The sequence below is a fragment of the Ostrinia furnacalis genome, unplaced genomic scaffold, assembly GCF_004193835.3.
Source record: "Ostrinia furnacalis isolate ACB-3 unplaced genomic scaffold, ASM419383v2 OfSCF7341, whole genome shotgun sequence".
In the NCBI taxonomy this organism is placed as follows: Eukaryota; Metazoa; Arthropoda; class Insecta; order Lepidoptera; family Crambidae; genus Ostrinia; species Ostrinia furnacalis.
Genome location: NW_021137580.1, coordinates 477,047 through 503,830, shown reverse-complemented (window position 1 = coordinate 503,830; position 26,784 = coordinate 477,047). Strand labels below are relative to the sequence as shown.

The 26,784-nt window shown below is 43.3% G+C and overlaps 1 protein-coding gene across 1 annotated transcript; it reads left to right on the top strand.

Moving 5' to 3' along the window:
• Positions 1 to 156: 156 nt before the first annotated feature.
• Positions 157 to 25,659, top strand: LOC114364045 (uncharacterized). The gene is made up of 18 exons (XM_028320026.1): positions 157 to 431; positions 516 to 775; positions 1,097 to 1,307; positions 3,559 to 3,767; positions 6,419 to 6,526; positions 7,601 to 7,810; positions 10,103 to 10,282; positions 11,356 to 11,470; positions 11,926 to 12,124; positions 14,395 to 14,554; positions 14,995 to 15,149; positions 15,763 to 15,965; positions 16,618 to 16,723; positions 19,197 to 19,301; positions 21,235 to 21,393; positions 22,210 to 22,407; positions 23,484 to 23,641; positions 25,498 to 25,659. The coding sequence occupies exons 1-18, from the start codon at positions 378 to 380 to the stop codon at positions 25,651 to 25,653; spliced, it is 2,946 nt and encodes a 981-aa protein (XP_028175827.1). The 5' UTR covers positions 157 to 377; the 3' UTR covers positions 25,654 to 25,659.
• Positions 25,660 to 26,784: the final 1,125 nt, after the last annotated feature.

The window sequence follows — 26,784 nt, the reverse complement described above, 5'->3', positions numbered from 1 at the left end:
CTTTATTTATAATAAATTATAATAATTTCGCCCAGAAATTGAAACTGAAAAAGAAGATTTCTCTAAGACAAACATACATAATGCATTCCCTTCTTCGGCTTCTTCATCTAAGTCAAAGAATACTCATACCTAAGCACTTTCTCTACTACTTTGATATTATCAGCTAGTGGGAAATAATTTATCATAGTATGGTATCACATTTTTTTTGTTTTTATTTTGATTCGATTGATATTCGAACACGGAAGTGGTTTCGTTTCGTTCGTGTGTTGACGCTCGCATTGCGAAACATGTCCTATAGCTTTTTTAGAACTTTATAAAAATGTCTAAATTATGGTGAACGATTCGTCGGCCCCATAGTAAAGGAAGTAGATCTGAAGATGGCCTCGAGAGGGGACAAAGGGAATGGAAATGGCGAGGAGCAGATCGTAGAGGTAAATCGATGTGGCCTACATTTTTTGACAGACAGGTAAACTTGACCCGAGTATTGAATGAGAATGATGTGATGATGGTTGCAGACGTTGGCGGAGGTGTTCCGCTGTTTCATCTGTATGGAGAAACTGGTGGATGCGCACCTATGTCCCCACTGCTCCAAGTTGTGTTGCTATGCCTGCGTGCGGCGATGGCTGACGGAGCAGAGGTCCCAGTGCCCTCACTGCCGAGCCTCGCTGCACCTGCATGAGCTCGTTAACTGCCGCTGGGTGGAGGAGGTCACCCAGCAGATCGAGACCATGCAACAGACTAACTCCGCTAGTCAACGAGAGAGCTTTAGGGATAGGTAATAAATCTTCAGATATTCTTTCTTTAATTCTTTAATGATAGTTTCTTCATTGAAAAGTTATAAAAAAGTTCAATTTGATTATTCCCGCGAGATTTCAATTAGATTAATATTACTTAGTCTGCTGGACTTGATGCTTACAATGTTGAAGTTAAAAATTACTAAAGGGATTAAACACATTATTTGAACTTCAATATTCAAATTGTAATAGTTTTAGTTATATATAAAGATATATAAAGATGTGGGTAGTTACATATCAAATGTCAGATAGATAATAAAATTTGCAATCATTATGAGATAAAAACAAATGATAAACACCAGATGCCCAACACACCAAGAGAAGCTGACGGTGTACTGCTGGACATGCCGGCGCTGCATCTGCCACCAGTGCGCGCTGTGGGGCGGCACGCACTCGGGACACACCTTCAAGCCGCTGGAGGAGGTGTACGAGCAGCACGTCACCCAGATCCGAGATGAGGTGGCCCAGCTGAGGCGCAGGCTGATGGAGCTTATTAGCCTGGTGCAGGATGTGGTGAGTCAAACTAGAAATTCTTTGGGCATTTTGCCTTTGCAGGGCATTTACATTTAGAAACATGTTCCAAGTATAGTTTTGCCCTGCCATAATAGTTATATGAGATTAAATTAGTATTCAAATCAATATCATATTGTTTATTACAAAAACACTCCAAAAACTATTTATTTATCAATCTATAATTTTGGACCAGTCACTGGTCACCAGTGTGTAGTTACTAAGAGTATTAGTTAATAATTAAAAAGAACTACATATTATACAATTTAAAAGACTGGTGTAACATACATGTCTCATTTTTTGCCAGATACTTGTCAGGTATTTTAAATTCTACAAATCGTTTTTACTGTAGAAAGTGGATTATTAGCTCAAAAGTTAGTGCCTAGCACCTGCCATTGCATGTCAAGGCTGTCCCCTGAGCCTAGAACAAACAGTACCAAGGTTACAACTTTTAGCAAATAAATATGTAATTTTGAATAAGTAAGGACAGCAAATTCATTCCTCTGAAAAAAAACTAACTGTAGTCAATATTGTAGTGGTATTGAGAACTGAGCTATGGTCTTTTGCCGCGTCTAATAACATAAGTATCGAGGGAACTTCAAAGGCGTTCGACATGGCTCAATCGGACCAAGAATGTAACGTGCCCTCTGAAGTACGGAATCATATATCTTGCTTGTACTGAACCTGTAGTCAATGAAACTCTAGTTTTCGTTCCATTAGCGTTATTAATAAGGGATTGCGTAGAGATTGGAATCCATTTGAATGTCCACTTTTAAAATGCCGGCCTAACGCCGCTCCTTGCTTGAATCTCTTTCACAAGTGTAGAATTTTGAATCTTATTCTTTAGGGGCCGTTCAAGTATTACGTAAGCAGATTTCTTACCATTTTTTACCCCCCCGCCCCCGTTGTCATCAAAAGTAAGCAAAGCACTTACCCCCTCCCCCTATGCTTACGTAAACATTTTTAGTTATAAATGTTTTTTATACAGTGTGAGTCACGTTAAAGTGTACATGTTACGGCTAAAGATAGTTGTGAACATAAACTTAAGATTAGCCGGCTAAACTTAAGTTTATCTTCGAGAAGCAGCTAAAGTTCGATAACATGTTAGTTTGCGTCGTGATATTCCATCTTTAGCCGGCTAATGTGCACATTAGCCAAAACGAAACGGCTAAAAATGTATTCGATGGGCGCGCCAGGCCGGCGGAGGGCTTGAGGGGGCGGTGGGGAGAGAACGCGCGCGCAGTTTATTTTGTAATTTTAAATACCTACAGAAGATTCAATTGTAATGACCAAATGGTTCCTTATTATTTTATTTTAATGATTAGGTAGATATTGTTTTAAGTAATTAATATTTTGTTATTGTAATAATTGTAATTTTGAATACGTACAATGTACATAGGTACATAAAAGTATATGTAATGAAAGTGATTATTTTTTAACACGTTCCGCCGCGGTAACGGCATATACAGTAAAGGTGGAATTCATTCATATTATGGCAGTTCGGGTCTCGCCGTTTTTACGAAAATCAATCTAAAAATCACTACGGCAACAACCGTCGATTTTACATAGAGTTTCATAGAGAGCACACTTGTTGTTGCAAAATATTGTGAACAACAGTACGGGTATAGGTGTATGAAACATTATGAAGATTGTTAGTGTCATAGTGGACTGGAGTACAGCGTCGGAACGTGTTAATAAAGTTTTCGTGTCAAAATAGTAAACATTATTACATTGTTTCCTTTTCCATTTCCTTCTACATTTTTAGCCAGGGGCCTGCGGTTACACTTAAGTTTAGCCGGCTAAAGATAGAAGAAACTAACATTAACACCTCGTCGAAGATAAACTTAAGTTTAGCCGGCTAATCTTAAGTTTATGTTCACACCTATCTTTAGCCGTAACATATTCGTGTTTTTTTGGTTATTTGATAAATTTCTCCAAAAAATGCCCCTATAACCGGTGGTTTTTATTACTTTGTATTATTCTCTATCGTATTACCTTCGTAAAACCAAAAATCGCATGTCTCTATCCCTATCACAACGTTTGCAATGATGAAATAACTAACGATGACGTAATCATCATCTAGACCCCCCTACCCCCCATGTCATCCAAAATAAGCAAAACAGAGACCCCCCCACCCCCCTTTGGTGCTTACGTAATACTTGAACGGCCCCTTACCTGTTAAAAGTTCAAATTATGGAGGTTTGTCTATTGAAATTCATCCACCACCAGATAAAAAGTCAATATTATTCTTTAGGAGCGTAACGTAGAATCCGTTCGAGCGGCGAAAGACGAGCGCGTCCGCGAGATTCGAAACGCGGTCGAGCTGATGATCTCCCGCCTGGACTCGGCGCTGAAGGCCAAGCTGCTGACGCTCATGGGCCAGAAGAACAGCCTCACGCAGGAGACGGAACAACTGGAGCACCTGCTTCAAGAAATAGAGCATCAGCTACATGCTAGCACTAGGTGAGAAAACTTATGTAGATAATACGTAAACTAGGAGACCTAGGAAAAAGATACGGGCGATTGTTACTAGCTGCTGACGCTCATGGGCCAGAAGAACAGCCTCACGCAGGAGACGGAACAACTGGAGCACCTGCTTCAAGAAATAGAGCATCAGCTACATGCTAGCACTAGGTGAGACCATCATCATCATCATTTCAGCCATAGGATGTCCACTGCTGAACATAAGCCTTTGGGGGAGGCTGCTTTCCATGTTGATCGATTGGTAGCGGCCTGCGTCCAGCGCTTCCCTGCTACCTTTACGATGTCGTCGGTCAACCTTGTAGGTGGACGTCCCACGCTGCGTTTTCCGGTAATACTTACACAATGTGTAGGTAATACTTAAGTAGGAGACATAGGGAAAAGATACGGGCGATTGTTACTAGCTGCTGACGCTCATGGGCCAGAAGAACAGCCTCACGCAGGAGACGGAACAACTGGAGCACCTGCTTCAAGAAATAGAGCATCAGCTACATGCTAGCACTAGGTGAGACTTAATGTGTAGGTGATACTTAAGTAGGAGTCCTAGGGAAAAGATGGGCGATTATTACCAGCTGCTGACGCTCATGGGCCAGGAACAGCCTCACGCAGGAGACGGAACAACTGGAGCACCTGCTTCAAGAAATAGAGCATCAGCTACATGCTAGCACTAGGTGAGACTTACATAATGTAGGTAATACTTAAGAAGGAGACCTAGGGAAAAGATACGGGCGATTGTTACTAGCTGCTGACGCTCATGGGCCAGAAGAACAGCTTCACGCAGTAGACGGAACAACTGGAGCACCTGCTTCAAGAAATAGAGCATCAGCTACATGCTAGCACTAGGTGAGACTTACATAATGTAGGTAATACTTAAGAAGGAGACCTAGGGAAAAGATACGGGCGATTGTTACTAGCTGCTGACGCTCATGGGCCAGAAGAACAGCCTCACGCAGTAGACGGAACAACTGGAGCACCTGCTTCAAGAAATAGAGCATCAGCTACATGCTAGCACTAGGTGAGACTTACATAATGTAGGTAATACTTAAGAAGGAGACCTAGGGAAAAGATACGGGCGATTGTTACTAGCTGCTGACGCTCATGGGCCAGAAGAACAGCCTCACGCAGTAGACGGAACAACTGGAGCACCTGCTTCAAGAAATAGAGCATCAGCTACATGCTAGCACTAGGTGAGACTTACATAATGTAGGTAATACTTAAGAAGGAGACCTAGGGAAAAGATACGGGCGATTGTTACTAGCTGCTGACGCTCATGGGCCAGAAGAACAGCCTCACGCAGTAGACGGAACAACTGGAGCACCTGCTTCAAGAAATAGAGCATCAGCTACATGCTAGCACTAGGTGAGACTTACATAATGTAGGTAATACTTAAGAAGGAGACCTAGGGAAAAGATACGGGCGATTGTTACTAGCTGCTGACGCTCATGGGCCAGAAGAACAGCCTCACGCAGGAGACGGAACAACTGGAGCACCTGCTTCAAGAAATAGAGCATCAGCTACATGCTAGCACTAGGTGAGACTTACATCATCATCATCATCATTTCAGCCATAGGATGTCCACTGCTGAACATAAGCCTCCCCCAATGCTTTCCATGTTGATCGATTGGTAGCGGCCTGCGTCCAGCGCTTCCCTGCTACCTTTACGATGTCGTCGGTCCACCTTGTAGGTGGACGTCCCACGCTGCGTTTTCCGGTAATACTTACATAATGTGTAGGTAATACTTAAGTAGAAGACCTAGGGAAAAGATACGGGCGATTGTTACTACCTGCTGACGCTCATGGGCCAGGAACAGCCTCACACAGGAGACGGAACAACTGGAGCACCTGCTTCAAGAAATAGAGCATCAGCTACATGCTAGCACTAGGTGAGGCTTACATAATGTAGGTAATATTAAAGTAGGAGACCTAGGAAAAAGATACGGGCGATTATTACCAGCTGCTGACGCTCATGGGCCAGGAACAGCCTCACGCAGGAGACGGAACAACTGGAGCACCTGCTTCAAGAAATAGAGCATCAGCTACATGCTAGCACTAGGTGAGAAAACTTATGTAGGTAGTACATTAAGTAGGAGACCTAGGGAAAAGATGGGCGATTGTTACTAGCTGCTGACGCTCTTGGGCCAGAAGAACAGCCTCACGCAGGAGACGGAACAACTGGAGCACCTGCTTCAAGAAATAGAGCATCAGCTACATGCTAGCACCAGGTGAAACGTAGGGAAAAGCTAGTGCCGATTTTTATTTGACCGTCTTCTGTTTTTGAACGTTCTTTAATTGAGACTATTCTCTTTCATACGTTCGAAATAAAGTTGATTAATTTCGATAAAATTCATCGATTGTTCCAATAGTAATCTCAGCGCAATGCGCGTTGTTTGTTACGCCGACTTCACAATCGATCATCGATTTATTTATTTGTTTTCTGCTTCTGTGTTGCGGTTGGCAATGACGAAAGTATAATCCGAAATTAAATCGAGAAATTTTGTAAAAAAAAATCGTGTTCAATGTTTACAGCTTTGATATAATTTGATACAGCACGGCTGTAAATCTTATGATAAAGATTAATGAACATTGTTGTTGTTGAATGCGTCTTTTTTAATTAATGCCAATATTTCTTGCAGATCCGAGCTGATCGCCAAGAGCGGCGAACTATCGAAAATGATCCATCAAGTGCGAAAGAAACCGATGGCTAGCTTTGTGACCGCGCCCGTACCGGCCGATTTCCATAGGCAAGTTGAGAAAAAGATTGATAGGTACAAATACACACATCTCCTAATACAAGAAACTATTAACAACATTATTTATAACTAAATTGCATGGGTGCAGTTGACAGCCTAATTTCGGTGGCAGGTTCTCAAGAGCGATTGAAAACATATTTACTAACAAATTGGCTTCTTTATCAATAGATAAACATTCCACTTGTTGCTATTCTATTTAATTGCGATAACGCTATATTTTGATTATCATGGATGATAGAAACATTCGTTTATGATATCCTTTGCTTTAATGACTTAATAAATGCCTAAGATTTCAGGTTTTCAGGCCATTTACTTTATTATCAAACTCTATTTCAACCTTATGCTAACCAATTATGCAAGGCATAACTTCTTAAAGTTCAGCAAAAACCTACAAGTTTATGATTAAGTGAAAAAATTGACATTTATTTGTTTTTAAAAACTCCAACTTCTTCCACACACGCACACTGAATTTTGAAAGAGTGTGCAGGGACTGCATCAAGGCTCTTTTCCCTCCCTCGTTCTTCGCTCCCTACATACTTTTGTAGTCCGTTCCTTATCTTATAAATTTTCTCCCCTCTGAAACTTGGCACCACAAAAACGGTACCATGTACCTACCTGTAAGCAAGAAAACCTAAATTACTAACTACAACAGTACACACATTGACGTGTTACCACCTCGACAGCGAAATCGTGCCGAGCTACGACAGCAGTACGTTCCCTCTTACGAACTTCATCCTCCTTAGCTCCCTGCAAACTTTTCTAGTCCGTTCCTTATCTTGACAATTTTCTCCCTTCGGAAACTTGGCGTCACAAAAACGGTACCATCTACCTGTAAAAAACAAAATCTAAATTACTAACTACAACAGTACACACAGCAGTACGTTCCCTCTTACGAACTTCATCCTCCTTAGCTCCCTGCAAACTTTTCTAGTCCGTTCCTTATCTTATCAATTTTCTCCCTTCGGAAACTTGGCGTCACAAAAACGGTACCATGTACCTACCTGTCAGAAAATCTAAATTACAAACTACAACAGTACACACATTGACGTGTTACCACCTCGACAGCGAAATCGTGCCGAGCTACGACAGCAGTACGTTCCCGCTTACAAACTTCACGCAGCTGCAACACGCGGCGGCGCCCGTGTACTCCCTGCCGCTACACGTCAACGGGTTATGCTGGCGACTGAAGGTCTACCCGGACGGGAATGGAGTGGTACGGGGGAATTATCTCTCCGTGTTTTTGGAACTCAGCGCCGGATTGCCCGAGACCTCCAAGTGAGTTATGCGCGCCTGGTACTTAGGATAAATTTTGAAGTTTGATAGGATTTTTTGAGGGGAAATTGAAGCGTTATGTTTAGTTTTGTTTTATCTCTTAAAATGTATGCTTAGCGACTTAATGTGTAATAATGGTGGATTATTACCATTATGTGTTATGAATAATGTGTGGGCAAATAAAACAAGAATATAACATATTACTTCATATTCTCTCAAGAAGTCCGTGTGAGGTCTCAGTAAAGTGCCACACCTTTACTGATACATAAGGGAATGGGGAGATATCATCTATCATTCATCATCATAATTATTTAAAAATCTTGAACAGGCGACGTAGATTATGCAACTAAGAAAAGTAACGAATCGGAATTTTATTACGAATATAACATTTGTCTCAAAACACAGAGCTACGTCACCTGTTACATGGTAGATTTGCACAATAATAATAATTCTAAAGAGTTTTAAAATGTAATATCTAAAAACATACTTTATTTCACTGAAAATGTTTTTGCTACATCACAAAATAAACTTAATAATTATAATTGTTCGATTATCAATTCATAATTTTTTAACTAATGTTTTTAACTTGTGTTTTAATTATTTAGCGGCCCTATTAGTATCACGATACACGGTATTTACTGTTTTTATAGCTGAATAATGTAGTGTTTCGTTATTGCAAGCACTGCTAATTTAAGGGTAGGCAAGAGGTAAGTGAGACAATCACTGATATTATGACCGTTTATATGTAGTGAAGCATGTTCGTGGCAGTTGCTGATGTGTACAAGATCATTAATTTTATTAAATGGATATTTATTTTTAACAAAATAGAAAACTATTCTGTTTACAATATGTAACGTGTTTTGCAAGAATACTTTTTTTTCTTCTATAATTGTGTGTTCTCATTTCAGTCGCTATTACGACATAACACACCTATTATTATATCGTATGAAGTACAGTAATTTATCATGTTCATAAACCGTAAACGACCTAATGAATAATTGAAACATTTTTGTCAAAATTAGCTTTTTAACCAACCAATGTAGTGTAGGTCAAGATGAGAATAATATCAAACATCTTAATCAGATTATAATGTTGTTGGATTATGTTGTAACGAAAATACAAATTGCTTAATGCTTAATGTTATTGAATTCACTGGAACTAAGTATTAAGCTTATGTTTTATTTCATACAATGTCAATGGCAAGTTATTATGTTTCAAGATTTAGGCATAATCTTCTCTGCTGTTGCATGTTGTTGTTCTATGTTGGCTCCTACTTCCTCTCTTGTATGTAAATTATTTATTCTCAGGAGGTTGAGAAAAGTGTGAAGTTGCGCAATCTTTTCAATTTTGATTAAATACGTGATCAGAAGATATTGATGATGTTTTACGAAACTCAAGAATACATGTATTATATTTCCTACTAGCTTTCCGCCCGCGGCTTCGCCCGCGTGGAATTTTGTCTGTCACAGAAAAACTTTATCGCGCGCGTCCCTGTTTCAAAAACCGCGATAAAAACTATCCTATGTTCTTTCCCGGGACTCAAACTATCTCTATGCCAAATTTCATCAAAATCGGTTGCGAGGTTTAAGCGGGAAAGCGTAACAGACAGACAGACAGACAGACAGAGTTACTTTCGCATTTATAATATTAGTTGGGATTTCCCTACAGTTGTGTTACAAATGATCATGTACTGTTTGTTTCAATAATAAATTGAGTAAACCTTGTAGTTGTAACTATGTTATGTAATAACAAGTGGAGTTTCATGCTTACCACTTAAGTATAAAATAATATTTCCTTACATGTGTAAAATAATATTTTCTTACATAAACGCTTACTTCAATAGCTTCCTTTTTCGTTGTCTATCGCTGTTCAAATGTTGGTGGAACCCTCAGATCATAGAAAGGGAATAGATATGAACTCGCGCGTAACTACAACGAGAACCAGTGTCCCCACATTTCCCCCACCACAGCTCCCACACACACATTCAACTGTGTAAAAACAAAGCGACTGAGAGTCTACGACAACAGGTTCAAAATTGCTATGATTGGCCATAAGGCACGTCACGTCACATACACTTTGAAAAAAGCAATTAGAGAGAAGAAAGATAAAATGGAGTCGATGAGATATCGATATTTTCAATCCTTTGGGGCAAGGCTCGAAACTGGTTTAAAAATGCTTTTGTATGAAAACCTTTTTATTATTATACGCGCCACGCCCCCGTTTCACATCCATTTCCTTCTATGATCTGAGGTGGAACCCCAAACGTTGGCCCAACTGACCAGCACCAACCCGCAGGTACGAGTACCGGGTGGAGATGCTGCATCAAGTGTCTCGCGACCCGTCGAAGAATATCGTGCGCGAATTCGCGTCTGACTTCGAGGTCGGCGAGTGCTGGGGCTACAACCGGTTCTTCAGGCTGGACTTGTTGGCCAGCGAGGGGTATTTGAACCCGGAGACTGACACGCTGATCTTGAGGTGAGCATTGCAGCAGTTGGTTTAAGGTACGCGTCTATTTGTTGTTGCGTTGTCTAGCACCCATAGTACAAGCTTTGCTTAGTTTGGGACTAGAGGAGTGTGAAATGTCAAAGGATATTTATTTATTTGTATGAACCAAAATGACGCGTACCTTATAGATTAATTTATTTGATTTAGTTTGTTAATAAGATTCCATTGTGCTTTAGGCTTCATATGCGCTCCGCGATAAACTTATCGCGTTATTTTATCGATTTTATGCGATAAGCCCAGGTATCTGTCGTCTAAAATCGATAAGATTTTATCACGGCGCGCATCCTAGCCCGGCTGTTAAAGCTTGAAGCCCGCTCCTAACTGTCTATCAGTAAAGTTTAATTGGAATGGACATGGCGCACAATTTTTGTTGAAGATGCCAAAAAAAACTACAAAAAATTAGAATGAATACTGTATTTTTACTTTTTTGATATCTTTAAAAATGACTGAAATATTCAAGCTCAAACTGCGCTCTTCCGCTAGGAGCGATTTTCCGCGCGGATTTTGAAAATGTGACGTAGTAACATGAAAAGCTGCATGTAAGATATTATCTGTGTACAATGGTTAGAATGGTTAGTAGGGGAGCGGAAGCGGGGATTTCGGGACTTACTAAAGAGTGGCAGACTAACATACAAGGAAATACTTTGTACCTGGTTGATTACCTAAATTTTATTTTAGTTGGAAAAAGACAAAAAGTGGTAAATGGGTTAACGTGCGGGGGCTGCAAAATCATGTTGTGACGTCACGCGCGAATATTGGAAATTTTTGAAAATTTTAAAAAGTCCGTAAACTTCTCGAGGCTCTATCTTCGGTAATACTGGATGGATTGAGGTGAAATAAAAACTAGTGTAATGTGTGTGATCTAAACTTTAAATTAAGTCATAATTTAACTTAATATTACAACTTATGCGTGTTGTCCATTGTCTTTGTTTTTGTGTGCAATTCCAGGGCTTTCTAACTCTACGAAGATCTAAAAAATCAGTATTGTTTTTAGATGTGTACTTTATTAGTCACAGATAATGGTGAATATTGTTTTGCGCAAGGTTCCAAGTGCGTCCGCCGACGTTCTACCAGCGCTGCCGCGACCAGCAGTGGTACATCAACCAGCTCATCACCATGCAGAACCAGCACGTTCTGCAGATCAATGATCTCAAAGAGGTAATTACACCATACACCATAAATACATTTGTAGCAGCTTGACGTTGTCACGTTACGTATCACGTGCGTCGTGCACTTTTGGAATCCACGATGTAAATGCGTTAGTCTTTTTACGCTGCGCTCCCTGATCACTCATTTTTCCATTCATATAACTGTGCGGTACACTAATGACGTAATCTATTCATGTCATGTACCTTGATATCTTATTTATAGTACAGTCGAGCAGCACATAAAACAGACAAAAAACAATAACTTTTTCTATCGCTGATTTTCTTCCGCCACTTCATTCTAATCTTTGTCTTATATTTATTTATTTGATCACCAACAAGGTTCACAAGAATAACTTACAAAAAGGATATCATCCCGACCCAGTGATATTAAGTACAATATTAAAAGCCTACTTACAAAAAGTAAATAAACTTTATAACTGACAACATCCAAACTATATTTCCCAGCGTCTCACCCTAGAGATGTCTCGCAACTCGCTAGCGACCGCCGCGACTCGCGCGCCGCCTGCCGCCGCTGCAACCGAACCCGACAATCCCGCACAGAATAACCCTGTCGATGGGAACAGTCTCAGCGACTCCATGGTGTTTAACCAGTGGAAGTTCAACGCGCACAACATCATGAGCGGGCAGAGGCTGGCTAGTCCAGGTTAGTGTTCTATAGCGTCTCACTCTAGAAGTGTCTTACTACTCGCTAGCAGCCGCCACAGAGACTGACAATCCCACGCAGAATAACCCAGTCGATGGGAACAGCCTCAGCGACTCCATGGTCTTCAACCAGTGGAAGTTCAACGCGCATAATATCATGAGCGGGCAGCGGCTGGCTAGTCCAGGTTAGTGTTCTATAGCGTGTCACTCTAGAAGTGTCTTACTACTCGCCAGCAGCCGCTACAGAGCTGACAACCCAGCGCAGAATAACCCAGTCGATGGAAACAGCCTCAGCGACTCCATGGTCTTTAACCAGTGGAAGTTCAACGCGCATAATATCATGAGCGGGCAGCGGCTGGCTAGTCCAGGTTAGTGTTCTATAGCGTGTCACTCTAGAAGTGTCTTACTACTCGCCAGCAGCCGCTACAGAGCTGACAACCCAGCGCAGAATAACCCAGTCGATGGAAACAGCCTCAGCGACTCCATGGTCTTCAACCAGTGGAAGTTCAACGCGCATAATATCATGAGCGGACAGCGGCTGGCCAGTCCAGGTCAGTGTGCTCTAGTGTCTCATTTTAGAAGTGTCTTGTCAATCGCTAGCAGTAGCCATGGAGTCATACAATCCCGCGCAAAATAACCCCGTCGATTGGAACAGCCTCAGCGACTCCATGATCTTCAACCAGTGGAAGTTCAACGCGCACAACATCATGAGCGGGCAGCGGCTGGCCAGTCCGGGTTAGTGTTCTATAGCGTCTCACTCTAGAAGTGTCTTGTCAATCGCTAGCAGTAGCTATGAAGCTCGAGAACCCGGCGCAGAACAATCCTGTGGATGGGAACAGCCTCAGCGACTCCATGGTCTTCAACCAGTGGAAGTTCAACGCGCATAACATCATGAGCGGGCAGCGACTGGCCAGTCCAGGTTAGTGTTCAATAGCGTCTCACTTTAGAAGTGTCTTGTCAATAGCTAGCATTAGCTATGAAGCCCGACAAGCCGGCGCAGAATAACCCAGTCGATGGGAACAGCCTCAGCGACTCCATGGTCTTCAACCAGTGGAAGTTCAACGCGCATAACATCATGAGCGGGCAGCGACTGGCCAGTCCAGGTTAGTGTTCAATAGCGTCTCACTTTAGAAGTGTCTTGTCAATCGCTAGCATTAGCTATGAAGCCCGACAAGCCGGCGCAGAATAACCCAGTCGATGGGAACAGCCTCAGCGACTCCATGGTCTTCAACCAGTGGAAGTTCAACGCGCATAACGTCATGAGCGGGCAGCGGCTGGCTAGTCCAGGTTCGTGTCCTATAGCGTCTCACTCTAGAAGTGTCTTACTACTCGCTAGCAGCCGATACAGAGCTGACAAACCAGCGCAGGACAATCCAGTCAATGGGAACAGCCTCAGCGACTCCATGGTCTTCAACCAGTGGAAGTTCAACGCGCACAACATTATGAGCGGGCAGCGGCTGGCCAGTCCAGGTTAGTGTGCTCTAGTGTCTCACTCTAGAAGTGTCTTACTACTCGCCAGCAGCCGCCACAGAGACTGAAAATCCCACGCAGGACAATCCAGTCGATGGGAACAGCCTCAGCGACTCTATGGTCTTCAACCAGTGGAAGTTCAACGCGCACAACATCATGAGCGGGCAGCGACTGGCCAGTCCAGGTTAGTGTGCTCTAGTGTCTCACTCTAGAAGTGTCTTACTACTCGCTTGCAGCCGCCACAGAGACTGACAATCCGGCGCAGAATAACCCAGTCGATGGGAACAGCCTCAGCGACTCCATGGTCTTTAACCAGTGGAAGTTCAACGCGCCTAATATCATGAGCGGGCAGCGACTGGCCAGTCCAGGTTAGTGTGCTCTAGTGTCTCACTCTAGAAGTGTCTTACTACTCGCTTGCAGCCGCCACAGAGACTGACAATCCGGCGCAGAATAACCCAGTCGATGGGAACAGCCTCAGCGACTCCATGGTCTTTAACCAGTGGAAGTTCAACGCGCCTAATATCATGAGCGGGCAGCGGCTGGCCAGTCCAGGTTAGTGTCTAGAAGACTTTGAAGACTTTTTACTGTTTGGGTAAAGTGTGGTTTTAGTATTGAAAATTAATGCATAAGGTAGATGGTTGATGGAAACCAAACCGATGAAGCTGGGCTGACAGAGCTGATGAAGATATTTGAATATTTTTCAGAAGATATAAAAAAGAGATCAGAATTTTGAGCTCGAGATCACCACATGTCTTTAAAAAACATAGTTTTAGTTGGCGTAATATTCTCATTGTTTCCTAGGCATTTTGAACACGACTATCTTCGCTGAAGACACTCGCAACAACGAGGTGTCGAGCCAGCCGGCCTACGCTTACGGGGATTACCCGCAACCGCCGCGTCTGCCGTCCCACCCGCACGCCACGCACGCGCTCGACGCCTACAACCTACCCTCTACTTCCAGGTCAGTGCATAGGTCAGAGCAAACGTGGGACTACCCAACAGACATAAAACAATAATGGTTTGCTATCACAGATTTTCTTTCGCTTCTTCATCTCAACTTTGTCTTACATTGTGCTGAACACTGGTTCAGTGATAGAATGTGTATTGAAAGCCCATTTGCAAAAAGTAAAATATTATGACCTTTATAACTGTCTGATATCCAAACTGTTTCCCAGCATCTCACTTTAGAGATGTCTCACAACTCAAACGACAGACTATCGTAAAGATTGAAAGAGAGAAGTCGATCCTTAACTTCGAACTCCTCCTATCTACTACTAATTAACTTGGCCTTCACTGGTTGGGTTTTTCTTGTCTCACTACCGAAGCCGAAATAAGTCTTGATTGTCGTCAATAGTTTTGCAGTAATTTTTAATACCGATATTTAACCCTCGATACTGGCAGGTCGGCGAATTCGCTGCACGCGCCCGGCGCAGACAGCATGGCGCTGGTCAGCCTGCATACACTTCTGAGCGCGGGCCGAGCGCCGCGCGCCGCCAAGCCGCCGCGCCTCGACAAGCGCCTCGCGCTCGCCAAGGACTCCTGCACCACGCTCACTGGTACGCGAACAATACACACATTCCCTACACGCGCCCGGCGCAGACAGCATGGCGCTGGTCAGCCTTCATACTCTTCTGAGCGCGGGCCGAGCGCCGCGCGCCGCCAAGCCGCCGCGCCTCGACAAGCGCCTCGCGCTCGCCAAGGACTCCTGCACCACGCTCACTGGTACACAAACAAACATGTTCTCTGAGAGAGAATGACAGAGCATGACACACGCAAACGCTGTTTTTTTTATTTTATTAGAGAAGCAGTCTTTTATTCACAACGGAAACACTCATCGCCTGCATCTCACCTGATAGTAGGGCCGAAGATGGAAGCGAGCTTCACTCATCATCATTTCAGACAGAGACGTCCACTGCTGAACATAGGCCTCCCCCAATGACTTCCACATCGCACGGTTAGCGGTCTGCATCCAGCGCTACCTTCACTCGGAATGCTCAAACATAGAGTATCAAGCTATCTTACCCCAACTGCCGAAACTCAACAATGGCCATATCATTGTTGTTATAGTGACAGACTTGTATCGAATCCACAAAAGTTGTTAAGATTATGATACGTCAAGTCTTTTAATATTTCTTTAAAAAACGACCATCAAAGTATAATTTATTCCAGCCGTCGCGAGTACCCCAGTGACGGAAGCGAGCCAAGCCGCAAGCAACGTGGTCCTTTGCTCTTCCATTTCGTCGCCAGAGCTGCAGGCCGGGCCGGGGGCGAAGCCCGAGCCGCAGGCGCCCGAGCCGGCCGCGGAGGCGCTGGACAGCCCCAATAATACGCAGGCGGCGCACGCGGCCTCTGAGACCAGCAGCGATACTGGGGTAAGAACTTGATATCATCATTTATTTCAGCAGCCATAAGACGTCCGCTGCTAAAACATAGGTCTCCCCCAATGATTTTCATAATGGTTGGTAGTGGCCTGAATCCAGCACCTTCCTGCTACCTTTATGCGATCGTCAATCCACCTTATGGGTGTATGTCGTCGTCCACATGGAGTGTGAATTTTTACACACTTGTACGTCGCGAGGAACATAAAATATGGCATTAAGGACATTGACAACACTGTCACTGCAATGTGCACTCTCGCTCATATTAACAACGTTCAAGTACGAATGTCGCGATGCAAACCGAAGTTAGCCGAGTAGTGAAGTCACACGCTTCGTGTTCAAACTTCGGAGCACTTCGGCCCCTTTGATTCGAGTGAGCAGTGTAGCTGATGATTCTAATACATTAGCATAAATACCGGCACGCGAAGTGTAATAGTGTTCTCTGCTAACTTCGCGAGTAGTGTAGCCGAGGTATTAACCCCTGTATTCATAAAATTACTATGTGGTCTCACAGTGCGCGTAGACGCACAGGGTGCACGAATCAATCGCAGAGCTCTATTCAACGCTGTGCGTTCGCTTTGCTGCTTCACTTAAGCAAGCATCGTTTGTGAATACGGGCGTAAACGTGTTATATCTTGGTGCGCAGGAGCTGATGTTCAGCGAGCTGGAGGTGTTCGCGGACGAAGCGGGCGCAGGCGCTGCTGATGACAACTCCAACGAGGAGAACGACGTCGACGATGAGACCATGTCCGGTAAGTACACGATCACACATTACAGGTGCATTTGTCTGCGATTATTTTCCCAGTGTATACCTATTACCATGTATTCCTCCTTTCCTTTATTACAGACACTGTTTAATTACTTTTAGTACAAGCCAATAATGATAAATGTTATAAGTTATGTTGACAATTTTAGTCATAGCTGATTTCGCTGTTATGAAAATGTAACTGTTTGAAATTATGTTATTGGCCCATATTATCAGTGACGTAGTTATGATTCACTGAGAACCGTCCCAGCTGTGACATTGTCAGGAGGGCTCTACTATCAGTACTGGGTTATTAGTTGACGTTTCAAATTCGTTTCATTATTATGTGCGGATCTCAAACCGATTAAAACATGAAATAAAACAGTTTTAAAAGTGCATAGTGCTCTTTTTTAAACGGTGTCCGTATCCCTATAACGTTTACAACAAAAAGTTAAGCCCTCCATATACCTGTCAAAACAGGAGCCAGTCCCCTCTCCATTCCTCCCCTCCCATCCCTTCCTCTATCCACAGACGGGTCGTCCGCCAGCGAGTCTTGCGAGTGGTGCGCGCTCGGGGAATCGCGGGAATCCCCCGCGTCGCTCTGCTCGGCCGTGTCAGGGGCATCGGGGGCATCAGGGGCATCAGGCGTTTCGGGCACGTCGGCACGATACTTCCGCCGACACCGCCATCCGCCGTACTCGCGACGCGCGCGTGCCACGCGACACAACCCTCACCACGAGCACAGTTGCGGAGACAATGACGGATACGCACATTAACTAACACTGATTATGCACCACACTAAGGACCAGAACAGACGGTGAAACGCAACTGCAACGAAACTGAAACTGCTAGTTACTTTTGAGTTGCATCTAAGTTTCTGCCATACATTCCGTTGAGAGACCACACATGACGCGACTAGTTTGAAACCGGTTTGAAATGGTCGCGTCATGTGTGGTCTCAAAAGCAACTCAAAAGTAGCTGGAAGTTGCAGTTTCGTCGCAGTTGCGTTTCATCGTCTGTTCTGGACCTAACGTAACACCAATCAATGTGTAATACACCACAATATGAACATCGTTGCGCGAACATGAAGTACAGCACACAAACAAAAATTACTAAAAACACCACAATACGAGCCTTGCGAAATATACGATTAGTGATCAGAATAGGCATAAAATATTAAAGCAAGACAAAACTGTTAAAACCATAAGTTGATTTGAAAAATTGAGGTGATTTCTGGTTCAAACTATTAATATAAACAAAAGCTTGACAATCACAATTCGATTACATATTTTTTGATTTAGAATAATACGACTAGACTTGTTTGAAACAAAGTCAATCCTATGTATTCCGATCACTACATGTGACGCACACATTTTATTCGAATCATACACACACTTGTGACAACATATAACATGTTCTCATACAATAACGATCAACGAAATTATCAAATAAAAATACTTCCATTTTGATTCATTACAGTGTTGATTTGTTGATTTCATTTGTTTAATTTTCTTCAAAATGTTTTCTTTTGTTTTTTAATTTATAATTATTAATTTAAGCATTAAAATTTAATTTGTAATTGTCAGTAAATCTTTCACCTTTCCATAAAAACCCAATTTATTGATTTTATTCAAACTTTTCTAACTTTGGGCGTATTCGAGCATAGACGTCTTAGCTGTTATTATGTAAAAAATCCATACAAAATACGATAATTATTTTTTTCTGCTAATGACGAGTATGTTCGAATATGCATTTTACAAATTAAATGGTTGAAGTTGTGGACAGAATTAAACAGTAAGTAGTATCTGGATGTTGTTGTCGGTACACATCAAGCGACCTCGTAAAACAACTGGCGAAAGTAACATTATCTGCTTTCCAAAATTTACTTTTCTGCCTCATTATGCTATTTGTTGACTTGTGTAGTGTAAACTAAAAACTCTGTTTCTGTGTTGCCAAAAACCTCTATTACGCCCAAGACATCCGCTAATATTTTTATCAATGCATCATTACTCGTTAGGTAGCCGTAACTTCAGTTAATTTTCAGGATCAGTCCGCTTTGTATTTTATGAAGTCTTTGACCTCATGGTTAAATTATAAATAACTTGAAAAAATCGAACTGTCTAAGGCGGGAATTGAACCCACGACCGGGCGACTGCTCTTCCAACTGAGCTAGTACTTAGACACTGGATGAACCCCTCAATTCCCGCCTTAGGCAGTTCGATTTTTTCAAGTTATTTATAATTTTCAAATTAGTTTGAGATGCGACTCTTAATAAACTCATGGTTTCTTCCAGTCCAGGGAACATATTAATATAGCAGTTGAGACATGAGAGTAAAGTCGCGAAAGTAAGTAGTTTCTGTTAACAAATTCCTTATTCGTGCAATAATTTCGCCGGCTGTTTTCCGTTGATATCTCAACGCTTGGTGTGTACCGCTTACTACTCCGTTTTAAACCAAAGCTCACTGTTTCCCCATCCCCAGGAGAGAACGACATCGAGGGCGCCGTCGCGTGGGGCCGCGCCGGCGACGCGGGCAGCGACATACTCAGCCGCCTGCTGTGCGCTGTACAGACGAGAGGAGTCACTGGTATGTGTAATGTGTAACATACTTTTACCACAGAATAATAATAAGTACTACGTACAGAAGTTTTACTTCGCGAAGGTATTTAAAAAAATGTATGCTCAATGTCATTAACAATATGGTGTAATTTAGCCTGTCTCAAAAGAGTCAAGCACCATTTTGTTGACAAACGTCAGTGATCGGCACTGCGCCGAAGCTATAGGGCTGACTTCGGTAAAATGATGTGACGTGAGGTGCCAAACTGCGGAAAATGGCGGAGGAAATACATGATTTAGCATGAATTATCATGAATAATATTAACTACTTATTTACTTCTCAGTGTCTTGAGGCAACTTAAAAATGTACATTCTGTGTTTTTATTATTATTTAGGCAGTTAAATACTGCACAGTATTTAGTACAGCATTTTCTTTATTTTCTTCCATCATACACAAGAATACGCGTGCGTGAGCCAATGTTCGCTCGTATGTGAGTCCTTGTCAAATAGTATCCTGTAGGTGGGCCATCGTGCGTGTTTTGTTTTCGATGTAAGCTCGCGGAGATGAACAGGCCTGCTTTTACTTAAGGTTAATGGTATGGTAACGGACCGATGGTCTGTTGAAGGGCGTGGGATGTACCTGAATGAGGACAGCGCAGGATTGGTTTTTATGAAATTCTTGGGGGAGGCCTTTGTCCAGCATTGGACGTCATTTGGCTGAAACGAACGAACGAATAGACGTGGATGGGTCCAATAGACGCCGTCATTACGTGTTTATATTTTTTTACGAACACGTACACGTAATGATGGCATTTGATGCCGGCATAAGCGTTTGAGAGTCTACCATAAAACTTGCGGCAGTGGCCGACCTCCCCAGAAACTCGTCGCACGCGTCCGCATCACACTGCACTATTTATACTGATTTACTGTAAGCCTTGATTGTTAGCGTCCAGGCTACAGTATCTAAATAAGATTGCACACCTACTAGATGAGTACGCGGAAAATTTTGTTCTTACAAAATCTATTAAATAAAACTCATAAAAATGTAGGCTTTTAAAACGCACTTTTACACGTCCCAGTACCCCTACCACTGTTTCGGGACAGTAAATGGGTCAGTGCTGAGAAGAAACAGCGCAGTCAGTCACTAAGGCTGGTTTTAGAATCACGCTGACGCACGCTAACCGTCAGCGCTGATAGCCGAAATGTATGGAGCGTCGGCGCCGAGCGATCAGCGTCACTCAGAAACGTTCTCTTCAATTACATACATTTTGATTTGTCAGCGCCGACGATCAGCGAGCGTTCAGCGCGATTCTAAGACTTGATTTCCTCCTACGCTGACGTCGGTCGCGTACATCGGTCGAGCGTACGAATAAACACAATGTTCTATGAAGCACCGCACTGCAACGCCGTCGTCAGCGGCAGATGATTACATATACTCGGAATTATAATTCGATTCCACATTTGACAATTTCAGTGTTGCAACGTTATGACAAGTACTAAATAGTGACGTTGCGAAATTATTCGATATGGAAATGGAATATTTCCGGATCGATTCTTCTCGTTTATAATTTTACTCTCGTAAACTAATTATATCAGGAAATTAAATATTTCTGAACCGATAATTTAGTTTTGACGATTAACTAACGATCTGAGACTTTTCTTTTATAATTGTGTGTGTAATAAATAAAAAAATGTGATCTTGAAGGAATCAATAATTTAGTCTTTAATTGGCACACTGATGGCACGGCACACACACTGATTGTTTATCGATTTTTGTGTACACATCACTACACTATTATATGTGGTATCATTATTTCACAAAATGACAGTAGCTAATGTCAAATGTGGAATCGAATTATAATTCCGACTTTAGAACTAGTGTGTAATCGTGCGCGCCGCTGACGTCGGTCACCGATGTCAGCCTAAAAGGAAATCAAGCCAGCCTAAATATTGTTACGTTCTAGGTCACGGCGGCGTGACGCCGGCGGGCACGGACGGGTCGGCGCCGGCGCCGGTGGCGCGGCCCGAGCACGACCCGCAGCTGTCCACGGCCGCGCACACAGACATGCTGCTGCTAAACCTCATGCGCATTAACGGCCTCACGCCCAAGCACGCGCGGCACGGTCAGTACTATAGAACAGTACCTCTAGTAGGAAAAACTTTCGAGTTCGTTTCGTTGCGTATTCAAAGTGTCATCGAAAAATTTTGTATGAAAAATTAAACAGCGCCCCCTATATTATAGCCGCCCTAGGGGGCGCTGTTTAATTTTTCATACAAAATTTTTCGATGACACTTTGAATACGCAACGAAACGAACTCGAAAGTTTTTCGTACTAGAGGTACAGGTGTCATAAGGCGTCGATTATTTGACGACTGATGTTGCTGGCCTGCTCACAAAACTTCATAGTGTGCATTCGTAGAACCTTGCTGCCCCATCGGCCGTCAGTTCTACGTATTATGTGCCCTGCCCAATGCAATTTCAGCTTGCTAATCCGTCGGGCTATGTTAGCGACTGTAGTTCGTTTACGGATCTCCTCATTTCTGATTCGATCTCGTAAAGAAACACCGAGCATATGCCCTCTCCATAGCATGCTGTTCAACTTTGATCTTCTGTATAAGGCCTATAGTGAGAGGCCACATGAAAAGCATTGGAGGAGGCCTATGTTCAGCAGTGGACGTCTTATGGCTGAGATGATGATGATGATGATGATGATGATGTTGATATGCATTCGTAGCATGCACATAATAAATGCCAGCCTGCAATTGGCTTAAATCGACAGCTCGCGAAAAGTACATACTGTAGCCCGGCTGTACCACGGTAAAAATTGGGCCAATTTGTATAAATTCGGATAGTAATTATAATTATAATGTCTTTTTTCTTAGAAAATTGATTATGTCAAGTTATTATAAAAATATATATAAATTCAACGTTACCTACAGGTCCAAAACGCCACTGGGCAGCCAGCACCCAAAGCCCCGAAAGCGAGCACCGCTCCCCAACCAACAGCGGGCAGGGATCGCGAGGGCCGCGCCGCGCTAGCAACGCCGCTTCCCGCTCGCGTCGCTTACCCCGCACGCCTATGTTGTCCCCGGGGCAGTTACGGCATACGCATCATAATGAACCAGTGAGACCTGCAGGTAAGCGTCATTTGAGTTGTTTACGCCCGAAGTCCTAAGAGCGAGCTTTGCTCTCCAACCAGCGGTGGGCCGAGAAGCTTGTCTCTCGCCCCGCCTGCCACGCACGCCTATGTTGTCCCCGGGGCAGTTACGGCATACGCACCATAGTGAACCAGTTATACCTGCCTGTAAGCGCCACTAGATCGATGGCACCCAAAGCCCAGAGAGCTAGTACCGTTCTCCAACCAACAGCGGGCAAGGCTCGCGAGGGCCGCGCCGCGCTAGCAACGCCGCTTCCCGCTCACGTCGCTTGCCTCGTACGCCTATGTTACCCCCGGGGCAGTTAAGACATACGCATCATAATGAACCAGTGAGACCTGCAGGTAAGAGCCATTAGAACGACAGTACTCAAAGTCCCGAGAGCGAGCATTGCTCTTCAACCAGTAGTGGGCAGTGGAGCTTGCGCCAGCACTACCGCGTCACGCTCGCGTCGCTTACCCCGTACGCCTATGTTGTCTCCGGGGCAGTTAAGGCAAACCCACCATAGTGAACCAGTGAGACCTACAGGTAAGAGCCATTAGAACGACAGTATCCAAAGTCCTGAAAGCTCACTCCGCTTACCCGCTTTGCAACCTAAGCAGCTGCAGCATAGAGTGACCATACCACAGTGAATCAGTGAGATCTGCAGTTCTGCAGGTAAACGTAGTAGGTAGGTAGGTAGGTCAAGGTGGTAAATTGTATACGATCCAGTCGTCAAACTACTATTACAAGCGACACTGTATTTACCTGTAATGCCTTGGCCATACCAATACGCCTAGGATGCGCGCCGCGATAAGCGGTTATCACGCCATTTTATTGATTTTGCTCATACATTTTGACGCCAATAAGAGTATTATATCACGGCGCGGATCCTAGCCCGACAGGAGACTTTAAACTGTTGTGTGGTGACTGACAAATAATATTGAAAGTGCGAAAGCTTTCGCACCTGACTTAGCAAGTATTTTGTCCAAGGTTTATTTCAGATGTTATTTTTTTATTTCAAAAGATGCACCTATAAATAAATCTATCTTCTTCACACTATTTATTTCTATCCTCAGAGCCCGACCGCTCGGGGCACTGCTCGGGCGCCGGCGCCGGCACGTCTGCGATCTCGACGGAGCGCGCGTCGTCGCCGGCGCTCGCGCTGCACGACTACTGGCCCTCCGTGTCGTCCGTCAGCGACAATGACGAGGTCGAACTCATTTTGGACTACAACGTAAATATACACTTCACTACTGCTTTGTAACCACTCGTGTGCTGACTGCTCCGGTAATGGTCTTTGGTATAGTCTGGTCTGTGAGCATGTAGAATTTTGTCCAATGACCCCAAGCTACCCATCCTTATCGCTCGTGCGTAATTATATTGCTGTCGCGACTGTGCGACGGGCGCCCGCAGTGAGTGTGCGAGTGTGCGAGCTTGGGGTCATTGGACAAAATTCTACGTGCTCACAGACCGGGCTTAATACACAGAGTAAAAGCATGAGTATTATGTGTAGTTCCAAGGTGAATACATTGGGAAGATCTCACAGGGCAGATATGTACCATCCTAGACTCCATCTTAACACCAGGTTGCGACCAATATCTGCCTTGTCCTGCATAAAAAAATCTTGTAAAGTTACAGTCAGCGTCAAATAGTTCATGACACCCAAAGCGGTCAAAACGTAGAAAACACTTATTCTAATTTTAATAAAGACGTGTGCGAACTTTTTGGCTACTTACGGTGTCACGAACTGTTTGACGCTGACTGTATACAGAAACAATTATTATTGATGAAAAGCGTCTTTCTTCTCATTAATATTATTGTTACTGTATGCCTTTACAAGACCCTCCAAGTGTATTGATTTTGGGTCTGTCACATTATACTATCGAAAATAAAGGAAAGCGTTTAATACCTTTTATCAGATATTAATCATAATATACGTAGACGTCTGACCATTATTGGAGCAGTGCTTGTTTTAGCAGCTGAAGACAGCAACACTAACAGCGGTGGGCGCTTACGACTTTGTGACGTGAATTATGGTGAAGCTTCTTACTTATACACTTATGTATTCATTTTTTTACATTTACTAATACTTTGTTTTTGCACATCTTGGTGGAATCAGGTTTCCTACTCCTAAAATATACAGAAGAATCCCTCCACTAATTTTCATTCGAATATACTGTTATGACCCGTCTATCCCAGTGTATATTTTAATATCCACACTATAAAGATATCAATAATATAGCTTGTTTGTAATACACTTTATTCTTTGTGTTTCGACTCTAGAGTCGGATTTGTGCGGGGAGAGAGGTGACTGACCTCACCACGTCCTGTTTGAATTCTCTCGTATGTTACTAATATTAATTATGTGTATAGATAATATGCTATACTACTCATTTATTTTCATATTCTTTTTATTGATATAATTTTAGATTATCTCTTTTGAACTGCTTCTAAAATAACCCTAAATTCTTTCGTTCATCAGTAAAATTACACTAGAATTTGTGTTGCTTTATTAATATGGCTTGTGAAACTGTTACTTCAATGTATTTTATTAATAGCATGACTGTTATAGATATGGTTTTCTTTTCTGATTCCGAATAAATAAAATTAACTATCCACATTTATCAATGTTCAACAAAAATAATTATTACTAGCATGATTATTTTTCGTGTAATACAAATTAATGTGAAATTATGTAGTATTGTTTGCTGCATTCGCAACAATAATTTGATGGTCCAATTAATGCAACTTCACATTTAGAGCGCTCGGGCATTTGGCCTCTAGTCGCCGCCGTTGAGTGGTCGCGTCTGAGCTATGAGCAAAAATTCTTGAAATTGTGTCTACTATAATTATTATTGCTGACGGGATTGCTACCATGTACCTGACCTTAATTTTGAGTTTCCGATATTTCGGCACTGTTGCAAGCGCCATGGTCACAGAGTAACTGAGGAAACTTGCGGGTGAGATGTAATTGTAGCAATTCCGTCAGTAATATAATTATGTTAGTGACTATGAAAGTTTAAAACAATATTGTGGCTACTAGTGGTCAAGTGCAGTTACTTTATACTAACAACCCACCTCCAATAACAGGACACGCTCTTCGATATGCTGCTGAACACGCTATCCCTGGAGAGTCCCGGCGCCGCGCCGGAATGCCTGGGCTCCGAAACCGGCGCGCGCGCCGCCACGCCGCCGGTTCAGCCGTGGTCGCCGCCGTCGGCGCCGGCGCAGCGCGACTTGGACTGACCCGGCGTGCCCCAACACCTGTGCGTGTGTTTCGCCGCGCCCGCCCGCTACCGTCGCGAGTACCACCACTGATAGGCTTGGTTTCGAAAGAGGTTCCCAATTTGCGTAGACGCAGATTTTGACTAGGCTAGCTCGGTCTCAAACTGCGTATCCCCGCGAAATTGCGTTGACGCAGATTTTGACTAGGTAAACTTGGTCTCAAACCGCGTGGGTCCCCGCGAAATTGCGTTGACGCAGATTTTTATTAGCAAGCTCGGTGTCAAACCGCGTGGCTCCCCGCGGAATTGCGTTGACGCAGATTTTGACTAGGTAAGCTCGGTCTCAAACCGCGGGAGTTCCCGCGAATTTGCGTTGACGCAGATTTTGATTAGCAAGCTCGGTCTCAAACCGCGTGGGTCCCCGCGAAATTGCGTTGACGCAGATTTTGACTAGGTAAACTTGGTCTCAAACCGCGTGGGTCCCCGCGAAATTGCGTTGACGCAGATTTTTATTAGCAAGCTCGGTCTCAAACCGCGTGGGTCCCCGCGAAATTACGTTGACGCAGATTTTGACTAGCTAAGCTCGGTGTCAAACCGCGTGGGTCCCCGCGGAATTGCGTTGACGCAGATTTTTACTAGGTGAGCTCGGTCTCAAACCGCGTGGAACCGCAGAATTTGAGGCGTAAGCTTGGTTTCACACCGCTGTCGATTTGTCTGCGTAGGCCCAGATTCCACACAGTACTGTGGTGCTGTGTTTGTAGGTCCCCGTGTTTTTGGATGAAGGAATATTTTATTTCTTTTCTCGTTTTCGATGTGCTGATGCAATGGACATGGCGNAAAAAAAAGATTTACTTTGACAGGTGACAATAAATCCATAGACATTTGCCATATGAAAGACACACTTTTCCAATATTTTTGTTTATTTATTTATTTGAACACCAACATTACATTACATTACATTGTTTACCATGAGATTCTGGTACACCTATACCTATCATTTAATGAAAAGATAACCAACTGCAGTTCTGACTTCTTTGTGCGTCCACTACACATACAATAAAATTCGAACTATCGCACATTTTTTCTTTTTAATTCTAATTCAGTAAAAAATGTTTTTGAAACCTTCATTCAAAATTCAAAAGTTATTATCATA